Source organism: Carassius gibelio, chromosome B8 (assembly GCF_023724105.1).
Source record: "Carassius gibelio isolate Cgi1373 ecotype wild population from Czech Republic chromosome B8, carGib1.2-hapl.c, whole genome shotgun sequence".
NCBI classification, from domain to species: Eukaryota; Metazoa; Chordata; class Actinopteri; order Cypriniformes; family Cyprinidae; genus Carassius; species Carassius gibelio.
Window position 1 is genome coordinate 25,481,318 of NC_068403.1, and position 12,539 is coordinate 25,493,856.

At 37.4% G+C, this 12,539-nt stretch overlaps 1 protein-coding gene across 1 annotated transcript in view; it reads right to left on the reverse strand.

Moving 5' to 3' along the window:
- The window catches only part of LOC127962869 (prickle planar cell polarity protein 3-like), a 59,896-nt gene extending 47,453 nt beyond the window's left edge, over window positions 1–12,443 (reverse strand). The window contains exons 1-2 of the mRNA XM_052562466.1: window positions 12,203–12,443; window positions 6,396–6,478 (exon numbers count right to left, since the gene is read on the reverse strand). Coding sequence (XP_052418426.1) covers window positions 6,396–6,478; window positions 12,203–12,244 — 125 coding nt within the window. The 5' untranslated portion in view covers window positions 12,245–12,443. The remainder of the gene's footprint in view (window positions 1–6,395; window positions 6,479–12,202) is intronic.
- Window positions 12,444–12,539: the final 96 nt, after the last annotated feature.

Consider the following 12,539-nt stretch of genomic DNA (forward strand, 5'->3'; position numbering starts at 1 on the left):
GTACTTTAACGAACTCCTCCTAGAGATTTATTCAGATCTACAGCAAACTTGGTCAATTAAATCTAAAGGCCTTTACGATGTTAAATTGCGAAGATCTTGAGGTTTCGTTAAAGGGCGTGTCCATGGCGGCCTGTCAAATTTCGATGTTTCGCCATGAAAAAGAAGTTCCTGTAACTCAGTCATACAATGTCCAATCTGCCCCAAACTTCACATGTTAGATAAGACTTCTGCCCTTAACAGATCTACATGCCCATATTCAGTTATAGTCATAGTGCCACCTGCTGGCAACAGGAAGTGACATGTTTTACGCTGCGACAAACTACTCCTAGAAATAGTATGACATTAATGTTTTTTTTTTTTTTTGTGGTCAGTCTAATCTAAAGACCTGTGCAATGCTAAATTATGGAGATCTTGTTTTTTTTTTTTTAAAAGGCGTGTCCATGGCGCCATGACAAAATTTGTTGTCTCGCCACAGTAAAGGAAGTTGTTGTAACTCAGGCATAAAATGTTGGAACTTCCCCAAACTTCACATGTTCGATAAGAGTCCTGCCCTGAACACAACTGAAGGCCAATATTCCATTATAATGATAGCGCCACCTGCTGGCAACAGGAAGATTGGCACATATATGGAATAACTTTGATATATTCCACTTATATTTATGAGTTTAAATGCATGTTTCTCACCGCTCACCTATTTACTAAAGCCACTCGCTGCCGGTGAGCCCGGGTGCGAGGGCCCGTTCATCGCTGCTTGCAGCTTTAATTTGATATTAAAATTAGATTTAAATCTCAGTACTGTTTGTTTTTAGGCAGGTTTTGGAGTCAGACACAGCATCTTCAAGCTACGAGAGAAACGCAAGGCTGCAGTCTAAAGTTCACAGTTCCCCCGTGAACAGCAGCCCTTCACCAGCTCAGATTTCAGCGGCACAACGATTAGAGAATTAGTGCTATTTTAGTAAACAATGATTACAGAGAATGGTTGAATACGCTTAAATTAAAATGCTACTTTTAAATGTATTTTTTATTATTATTATTATTTCTAAAGAGTTTAAATGTGTGTAATATTCTAAACTACGCTCTATTTAACTAAATAAATTCAATTTGTCTTGAATTTTTCCATGGGTGTTTCTTGCTTACCGTATTTTTCAGACTATAAGTCGCACTACCTGGTGAAAATTTTCGTCTGATATAGGATTCAGAAGAGGGTGTGGCAAAATGGCTCGACAGCGCCACCTATACCAAGAAAATCAACAGCCTTCCAGCTATGTTTCACGTACATGCACGAAAATTGGCACACATATGTAACACACCAATACCTACAAAAAAGACTCTTGGAGCGAAATTGTAAACCCAACAGGAAGTCGGTTATTTTTAATATTATGAGCATATTTTGTGTAATTTTGGTCATTTCCATGTGTTGTATTTTAACGAACTCCTCCTAGAGAGTTCTTCAAATCAACACCAAATTTGGTATGCCTAATCTAAAGGCCTTTGCGATGTTAAATTGCGAAGATCTTGAGTTTTCGTCGAAGGGCGTGTCCGTGGCTGCCTGGCGAATTTCGATGATTCGCCATGAAAAATGAAGTTGCTATAACTCACACATACAATGTCCAATCTGCCCCAAACTTCACATGTTTGATGAGACTCTGAAGCTGAAAAGATTGACATGCCCATATTCAGTTATAGTCATAGCGCCACCTATTGGCAACAGGAAGTGACATATTTTACGCTGCGACGAACTACTCCTAGAAATGTTATGCCATCAATGTCTTTTTTGTGGTCAGTCTAGTCTAAAGGCCTGTGCGATGTTCAGTTGTGAAGATCTTGAGTTTTCGTTAAAAGGCATGTCCACGGCACCATGGCGAAGTTCGATGTCTCGCCATGGGAATAAAAGATGTTATAACTCAGGCATAAAATGTCCGATCTTCCCCAAACTTCACATGTGTGATAAGAGTCCTGACCTGAACAGATCTGAAGGCCAATATTCCACAGGGTGTGGCAGAATGGCTCGATAGCGCCACCTATACACTTTCAACGGAGTGCGCCTCGAGCTATGTTTCACGTACATGTACAAAAATTGGTACACACATGTAACTCACCAATATCTACAAAAAAGTCTCTTGGTACGAAATCCGAATCCAAACTGAAGGTCGGTTATTTTGAATTTTCCCTGCAAAACTGGTGTTGTTTTTGCCATTTTCAGGGGTTGTACTTTAACGTACTCCTCCTAGAGATTTATTCAGATCAACACCAAACTTAGTCAGTGTAATCTAAAGCCATTTGCGATGTTAAATTGCGAAGGAATTGAGGTTTCTTTAAAGGGCGTGTCCATGGCGGCCTGACAAATTTCGATGTTTCGCCATGAAAAAGGAAGTTGCTGTAACTCAGACATACAATGTCCAATCTGCCCCAAACTTCACATGTTGGATGAGACTCTTGACCTGAACAGATCTACATGCCCATATTCAGTTATAGTCATAGCGCCACCTATTGGCAACAGGAAGTGACATATTTTACACTGTGACAGATTATTTCTAGAAATTTTATGACATCAATGTCTTTTTTGTGGTCAGTCTAATCTAAAGACCTGTGTGATGTTTAGTTGTGAAGATCTTGATTTTTTGTTAAAAGGCGTGTCCATGGCGCCGTGACGAAGTTCGATGTCTCGTCATGGGAATAAAAGATGTTAAAACTCAGGCATAAAGTGTCCGATCTTGCCCAAACTTCACATGTGTGATAAGGGTCCTGGCCTGAACAGATCTGAAGGCCAATATTCCAGAGGGTGTGGCAAAATGGCTCGATAGCGCCACCTATAAACTTTCAACGGAGTGCATATGCACATTCAGTGGAGTGCTCCTCGAGCTATTTTTCACGTAGATGTACAAAAATCAGTACACACATGTAACACACCAATATCTACAAAAAAGCCTCTTGGTACGAAATCCGAATCCCAACAGGAAGTCGGTTATTTAGAATTTTCTCTGCAAAATTGGCGCTGTTTTTGACATTTTCAGGGGTTGTACTTTAACGAACTCCTCCTAGAGATTTATTCAGATCTACAGCAAACTTGGTCAATTAAATCTAAAGGCCTTTACGATGTTAAATTGCGAAGATCTTGAGGTTTCGTTAAAGGGCGTGTCCATGGCGGCCTGTCAAATTTCGATGTTTCGCCATGAAAAAGAAGTTCCTGTAACTCAGTCATACAATGTCCAATCTGCCCCAAACTTCACATGTTAGATAAGACTTCTGCCCTTAACAGATCTACATGCCCATATTCAGTTATAGTCATAGTGCCACCTGCTGGCAACAGGAAGTGACATGTTTTACGCTGCGACAAACTACTCCTAGAAATAGTATGACATTAATGTTTTTTTTTTTTTTTGTGGTCAGTCTAATCTAAAGACCTGTGCAATGCTAAATTATGGAGATCTTGTTTTTTTTTTTTTAAAAGGCGTGTCCATGGCGCCATGACAAAATTTGTTGTCTCGCCACAGTAAAGGAAGTTGTTGTAACTCAGGCATAAAATGTTGGAACTTCCCCAAACTTCACATGTTCGATAAGAGTCCTGCCCTGAACACAACTGAAGGCCAATATTCCATTATAATGATAGCGCCACCTGCTGGCAACAGGAAGATTGGCACATATATGGAATAACTTTGATATATTCCACTTATATTTATGAGTTTAAATGCATGTTTCTCACCGCTCACCTATTTACTAAAGCCACTCGCTGCCGGTGAGCCCGGGTGCGAGGGCCCGTTCATCGCTGCTTGCGGCTTTAATTTGATATTAAAATTAGATTTAAATCTCAGTACTGTTTGTTTTTAGGCAGGTTTTGGAGTCAGACACAGCATCTTCAAGCTACGAGAGAAACGCAAGGCTGCAGTCTAAAGTTCACAGTTCCCCCGTGAACAGCAGCCCTTCACCAGCTCAGATTTCAGCGGCACAACGATTAGAGAATTAGTGCTATTTTAGTAAACAATGATTACAGAGAATGGTTGAATACGCTTAAATTAAAATGCTACTTTTAAATGTATTTTTTATTATTATTATTATTTCTAAAGAGTTTAAATGTGTGTAATATTCTAAACTACGCTCTATTTAACTAAATAAATTCAATTTGTCTTGAATTTTTCCATGGGTGTTTCTTGCTTACCGTATTTTTCAGACTATAAGTCGCACTGGACTAGAAGTCGCATTTATTTAGAACCAAGAACCAAGAGAAAACATTACCTTCTCCAGCCGCAAGAGGGCGCTCTATGCTGCTTAGTGTAGACTACAGGATGGTAATGTTTTCTGTTAGTTCATGTCAAATTTATTTTGATAAATAAGTCGCACCTGACTATAAGTCGCAGGACCAGCCAAACTATGAAAAAAAGTGCGACTTATAGTCCGGAAAATACGGTAATAATAAATGTTCATCTTTTTAATAATGCGGTTGCCTCTAGAAATTCTGTGTGATTTTTTATTTCCAGTCCATTTTAAGCCAGAAACAAAATAATTTGTAAACAATAGTTTACTTAAAAAAACAACCCAGCATGGTAGGTAAAAACATTTAACCCAACCAGCTGGGTCAGAATAACCCAGCATGTGTCCTGTCCAATATTTACCCAGCGCTGGGTTGCCAAATAACCCAAGTTGGGTTGTTTTTATCCCAGCATTTTTAATAGTGTGTGGTCAAAATATGACCCTAAACTTGAGGACAAATATTTGTACTTTCAATCAAATATATATATACAGTATATATTAACCTTTATGCGCCCTTAATTCAACAGTGGTCTTATACTGCATACTGAGACCTATCAGTGTGGATGTAGTGTCGCACAAAAGTAATACCTCTCAGAACTTATGCCATCATATTTTTTTCCCAAAAGCTAAACAGATTAAATTATTGCTGTAGTTGATGAAGAAATCGCCAAGAGATTCTGAAAAATTGATTTTTAAGGCAGCTAAACTACAGCAGTCACATGGTCCATTTGTGAGGTTTACAAAAAATGCACACAAGAAGAAGGATCAACAACTGGCATGCATTAACGTCACATACCGCCCTTTGGATTATTATTCCTGATATCTAAAAATTAATTTTATGGAAACATAATCTACAGAGCTGAACAGAAAGTATTTTTTGTTTTATTAATTCGCTGTCTGTCTGTGAAATGCTGGAACTGACACAAGAGAAAGTGAACAGCATCAGTTAAACAGCCAATCAGGAACATTCTCCAGCTGATCCCAAGTGATCTGGATTGTTTACATGCAGATAATGTTGGATTCATAAACTCATTCCCAGATATACAAATCAATAATCTGTAATATTATAGTAAGATATACAGAGAACACAAACACACACTACAGCTACACTAATGCTCCTCATTCTTCAGATGATGCTTGTCTAAAGCCCCTTTCACACTGCCATTCCGGCAAATACAGGGGTAAAGTGTTCCTGCAATTGTTCCCTGGTCGCTAGATTTGGCACTTTCATACTGCCAGTGATGACCCGGTATATGTGCATGCTTTCACACACAACCCTTGAAGATCCCGTAACGACACGTGCCATCAGCGCGTGACGTGTAATGTACGAGTCGAGAATGTTAGGCACGTTATACTGAAGCAAGGAAACGATCTCGGCATCAGCGCGGAAAGTGAGGAACTAACTGATCTCTGCTTCATTACAGTTTGCACATATGTTTTCGTCGCTAATGTTGATCTTCCTTCAAAACAGCCGGTAAAAGAGTCGCGCGATAACGCTACGATACGGAATTAGATCTGGCTTTTGTTCACACAGCGCTCGTCCCGGGATCGATTATCGCAATGTTACTAGGTCCCCGACCCGGGTTCAATTAGGTAATCAATTCCGGGACGTAGTTGCTTTCACACAGAAGGCGACCCGGCAATGTTCCGGAAATATTGCGGGTCCCACGTGTAGTGTGAAAGGGGCTTTATGGTGTAACAGTGAAGTGTGCTCAGTGTAAACACTGCGCTTCTTTTATTACCTGCTCTGGAAATATGATTAGAGGTCTCATGTTACACACAAGAATCCCAGGTATCTCTCTCACACACACACACACACGTGTATCTGGTCCTCACAGACTGTCATTTATCAGTACCATCTTCCCTCCTTTCCTTTTCTGCAACTTAATTTCAAAACAAATGAATAACTAAAACAATTATCCAAGATGTTATGTCTGAGGATGTTATGTTTCCGTCTGCACATTCCCATGCCTGGGACGAATGTCCTTCAAAAGTAAAGGGTTGGATCTTGTAGTACATTTATCAAAAGTGTTGCTTTGAATCTGTCGTGCATCATTTTCATTTCAAGTAAAAAAAAAAAAAAAACGTAAAAAGGGAGGACAAGGAAGTTCTGGGTCTTTCGTCAAGTATTAGCGCTGCAGTCTTACCTCCATCCATGCATGCGGAAGCCAGGACACTGTTCTCCACAGCGCATACACGGCTGCCCTTGGTCCGGATCCTCAGCATCTATCTGCAGGACACAAATACACACACACATAATTTACATCCCATTTACAGCCAGTTGCATTAAAGAGAACTTCTGAATAAATTGGTAATAAAATGTTCACACAATACTGTCAATTTGGTGAACTGGTTCAAAAAGATCCAGTTACATCGAATGATTCGTTCGCGAACCGGATATCACAAACTACTTTGTTTTGAACTTTCTCTCACAACATGTTATCTTATGGGTACCGTATTTTAACTTTTTTTTTTATCATTTAAAGAAACCAATTTGTTATATATTTTTACATTTGAGGCTTTATACTATAGAAAAGCACAAAGTTTTTCAGTTTGACTGTTTCAACTTGTTTATTTTCATATAAAAATATGGCATGCAGTTGCATCAAACAATGGTATAAATATCATTCAATAATATTAATCGTAATTAATAATCCCAATTACAATTTCAAGGGAATAAATCAACAATTATGATTTTTGTGATAATCCTGCAGCCGTCCTCACACTGCATATAGTGTGACCCATTAAATATAACTATAAAAAATGAATTAATAAGTTATAATATTATTGCACTTATTTATTTAGTTTTTAAAAAAAATAATAAAATTATAGTAAATTAACTAAATAAAAGTATATAATATTATTAAAAATAAAAGGCAGTCCTAGTATTAAATACAAATACATTTATTTTATAGTAAACTTTTATAGTAAAAATAAAATGCTAATATTTACTACTACTTTCTTTGTTTCTTTGCCTCTTTAAGAAGAATCGCTTTATGTATTCCCCAATTTTAAGTAGCTTTGGATAAAAGCGTCTAAAAATAAATAAATAAAAGCGTTTTCATCATATTCAAACTTAAAATCAGCAGGCTTTTATTTTGGCGGGTAGCCGGCAAGTAAGTATACGCGCATAGCCTAGATTTATGCTTTCAGGTTGAAAATAAAAACTTATATATTACAGTCTGTGATCTAAAATGGTAATTGTGTATTAACAGCTGTCAACCATGTCGGTACGCTAATGCGCTGTCAGAACAGCATTTTTTTATTTTGGTCGTGCATGCGGACCTCTTATGTCGACCCGTTTATTATGAACTATACATTTGAAAGCGGAGACCTTGTCTGTCTGTCGGTGTGTTGTCAGTGCCCTATTTGCTCTGTGATGTGATGTGTTTAGTGTGAGAATGGCATTGTTTGACCTAGCAACAGTAACTTAGGAGGGCGCGTTTATTGCGAAGAATCAATTTAATATTTTGTTTTTCTCTTGTAATATTTAGAGCATCAAGAACATTGACCTTAATCTGTCTTATCCAGCATACAGAACAAAAATTACCCAAAAGGTTTCTCATTAGTTCTATACGAATCTCATATGTGACCTATTTTAATATTTTGATCTCAAAAAGGTGAATTTTGAACACAAGGTGAGGTGATTACATCTGTAAGCAAGAAAAAGTGATATCACCAACTTTGATCTTTACATGAATAATACAGAGTGTACAGAGATTAACTTCAATGAACTTAATGAATTAAATCTGTTGTGGTATGCAGGTGTGTAGTATAAATGCATTCCTGGACTTGCTACACCCACTCAGCTGACACGGTCCTTTGACCTGTAACATACGAACCATCTGGAAAATAATTCACTCCGGCCTCGTAAAAGGGATGGCTCACCCCAAAATTAACAATCTGTCATCACATACTTGTTCTAAAACTGTATTACTTTCATTTTAATCTAAAAAAAAAAAAAAAAAAAAAAAAAAAAATCACAAAAGAAGATATTTTGAATCATGTAACCAAAATGTTTTATAATTATTTTTTATTTTTTAATCTGACGATTTCCCAGATCCGTGGCATTATGGGATTGTAAAGTGTCCCCTAGCTGTGCCCTTGAGAATCTTAGCAAATGAAGTGTGCCATTCGTACATTTTTAGTAAAAAAAAATTACAATTGCATTTAGTATTTTTAGTAATTTTTAGTGATTAGTTATTTTGTTGTCGTCACAGAGAAGTTGCTCTAAGTTGTTTTGAATGGTCTTTCTGGTGACGCATTTAACATCCTAAATAAGATACAAATTTCTCCAACAAAACACACAGCACCAAAATGTTGAAGAGCAACTCTGTGTTATGTACAAACTGAGATGTGTGTACTGTACAGCTCCATGTCAGGTTTAGATTAGCCTCAAGGTCTTCTGCTTGTTTGTGGGAACAAATAAAGCAATAAAACTGAGAACTTGTTCTTCAAAACCTGCAAGTGACAGAGTTAGGGTGTTTGAAATCTTTGACATGCCTGTATATGTCAACACAACAGCCATAAAACTACTACACTGGGTTTGCTCTTTCACACATACTGAAGGGGGACCCGGGAGAAAGTGTGTGAACCATTTGGAAAACAAGACAAAGAACAAAAATGTCTGGTTTTTGTTTTTCAGCTAGGCTACATAAAGAAGCAAATTCTAACTGTAAAGATGACACGCATTAAAATGTTGGATTTTATAATTATATCATAGTTTATAGTGTATATCATTCCATCACAGTACTATAATACAATTAGCTAAGTACTCAAAAATAGACTTTTTCTTTCAGGAGAAAATATGGGTTTGCACAAACATAGACAATGCACTTTATTTGACGAAAAAAAAAGAAGCTTTTTAACATTTTTGCAAAGCCCAGTCAGGATGAGCGAGTGTGAGAGAGACACGTGTGCTAAAACAAACACTGCCTGCAAGATCAGTGAACTCTAACAAGACCAGAGAGAGAGAGAGAGGGGGGGGGGGGGGGGCAGGATCTTTGAGTGTTTTTTCATCACTGAATAGTTAATCGCATTAGCCTGTTTAAAAGAATGAATAGGAAAGAAGGGGGAGGTATGAGAGAGGGAAAAAAAATCACCTTGCACAGACACAACTGTAGCTAGTCCAAGAGTTCTGTGAGAAACATTTTTACAGGCGGTTATAAAGAAGAAAACCTGCCGTACAGGTCCAAAGCTGCTAATGTTCATGGATCTGATTTAATGTACTATTGTGCATCTAGAAAAAAAAACTGAAGCCATCATGGAGAAGTATATATGATAATGGTGAATGTATACAAGTGGGTTTGAAAAAGACAAGAACATGTTAGTTTTGTTGGTTCGTTTGTTTTTGTATGCATTTTATTTCGAACATTTATTCTCTTAAAGACATTTGTCAATAACATTTACTTTATCCCAGTTCAGAAAACTTGATCTAATGCAAGACTGAGTTGTATAAGGATTTACAAAATGCATCGTTTAAAAGTTCTCAAATATCCAAAGTAATGCAAATGAGCAAAGTAACAAATGTACTTAAAGTAACATATGCAAGGAAAGTATTTTATTTAAAGTGTTTCATTTTGTCTAATCAGGCAGGGCTACACAGACTTACTCAAAAGTCCTTCAACAAAACAGTAAAGTAAGCAACAAAAGTATCAGTATTAATGTAAGCAAGTAATGTAAGAATAAAAGTGCCACAAGTAACACAAGGAAGTGAAAGTAATACCAAGGAAAGTAAAGCAAGTAATGACTGTCAAAAATAATGCAAGTAACACTATTGACACAAGTAACCTGAGTATGTACAGTAAGGAAAATAAGGAAAGTATTAAATTTAAATTATGCATTTAGCAGATGCTTTTATCCAAAGCGACTTACAGTGCATTCAGGCTATCAATTTTTACCTATCATGTGTTCCCGGAGAATCGAACCCCCAACCTTGCGCTAGCTTGCTTGCTAACGCAACGCTCTACCAGTTGAGCTACAGGAATAAAAGTGCTAAAACTAACGCAAGTAAGTTAAGTAAATAAAAGAAAGTAAAGCAAGTAATGACTGTCAAAAATAATGCAAGTAAAATAAGTAATGTAATGAAAGTATTTTAATGCAAGTAATAAAAATGCTAAAACTGGCACAAGATATGGGAGTAAAGTAAGTAACAACAGTGTAAAAAATAAGACAAGTAACAAATAATTCAAAAATTTAAAGGAAAGCAGAATGCACGGAAAATAACAAAAGTGCTAAAAGTGACACTAGTAATGCAAGTACGTAAAGCAGGGACAGTAACAAAAGTAATATATGGAAATATGGAAATTAAAGTAATAAAAGTAACAAGTGATGCAAACAAGTAAAGAAAGAAAAAAATGCAAAAAAGTAATGGAAAATAATGTAAATCACTGTGGCTCAGTGGTAGTGCATTACGTAAGCAGCGCAAAAGGTCATGGGTTCAATTCCCAGGGAACACACATACTGGTAAAAAAAAAAAAAAAAAAAAATGTACAGCCTGCATGCATTGGAAGTCTGATAAATGCATAAATGTAAACAAAAATGCAAGTAAAGGAAGTACAGAATGTAAGAAATGTATAAAGAATAAAGCAAGTAAGAGAAGCAACTGAAAGTACAAACGATGACTTGATAACCAGAGATGATATTAGCAGTGTTATGTCTCATAGCAGATTAGTGCGTGGATATGTTTGCATAGTAAAGATAGTGTGAAAGAGAGCTTAATCAAATGATTTTATGATGTACAGTGTATGTGAATAAACAACTATAACTTGAAGGTTTTATGTAGAAAACTGGTGTGGGAGTCACCTTTGTGTCCCGTCTGTGACGGTGAGACCGGATGCCCTCGGGGTGTCTTCCTGTCCACACCCTCAGGGGACATTTCCTCTCAGTTGTCACCATGACAACAGCTACGAGAGGTCAGAAGCTCAAAAACACTTTTTAGAAAGTTGTATGAGGCCCACCATCATTGTTTACTCGTGCCGAGTTACAGTAGAGTCAGACACAGTAGGACTTTCTGGATAATAGTTAGCATGACGCATAAAAAGGAGGTTCTGGACAAAATCTGAATGTTAAAAGGTCAAGTTTGTGTTCATATATAAAATGGTCCAAATTTAAATGACAATATCAAAAGATCTGCATTCATTTCATTTTTATACCCATGCCATGACTACAAGATTAAGACCATCTGGTAAACATCTGAATCAGCACATTACACAGAGCCGCTTCAGGAAACAAAGAGTTTCTAATCCATTCAAAATTATCTAATCCAATGCACATCTTTAGTGAATATAACCATGTTCTTTCCAGATATTCAATAAACATTTCCTCAATAGAAGGCACTTCTTTCAGGAAGGAAAATACATACAAGACGAAACATAATATGAAGCATTCAGTTGAAATGATAACTGATTCAGATGCACCGTGCATTTCAAGTATGAATGAATACTAATATAACTATGCATAAAATGCATAGTTTTTCTGTAAAACGAATTCAGTGTAACAAATTAAAGGAAAATAAACTAATTTCTATATCTAATATGAAATGCTATCCTTAAACGATGGCGTCACCTGAACAGGTAATGGTGACGTAGGCACACAAGCCACGCCTCCTCAATACAATAGTTATCAAGACCACGAAAAATGCCTCATTAATTGTTAGGCGCAAAGTTATGATTGCCATGTAAAACGTACCCAAAACACACTACTGATACGATTACATATAGGAGTATAAGTTTTGATATGTTTATCCCGTGCCTTTAACTTGAAATGAAAACAGGCTCAGGTAAAATAAGTGCGAGACACAAAAGTAACTTTCGATCATCAACACAACATGATAGGTTTAAAATGACCCTAAAACTTCAAACCAGGCTGTGTTCGTTCATAGAACCGAGGAAAGAGTTAATAAAGGATCAAATGCCTTCAGATTGTGATAAAAGCGGGATGCCTCGACACTTACCGAGCGATTGGAGCGTCGCTTCTTCGATCCGCGCGTGAACATGTCGACGGCGCCGGTGTGTCTGGATTCACGCGAGGACTCTCATATATCCGCTGAAGTTTACCACAGTGCAGCCTAAGCTCTTCTCGCTCGTCTCCGCGGTCTGGTCTTTGGCCTGTAGACCTCCGAGCTGAAAACAACTGCGCGAGAAGTTACCCGAGAGCGCCTAACTAACCAGACGGGCAACACCTACAGGACAAGTGTTTAACTGTAGAGGGTCAGGACCACCCCCTGTTCACCACTACTGCACATCATACTCATCACAATCAATCAAGAAATAAACCCATTCAAAATCACC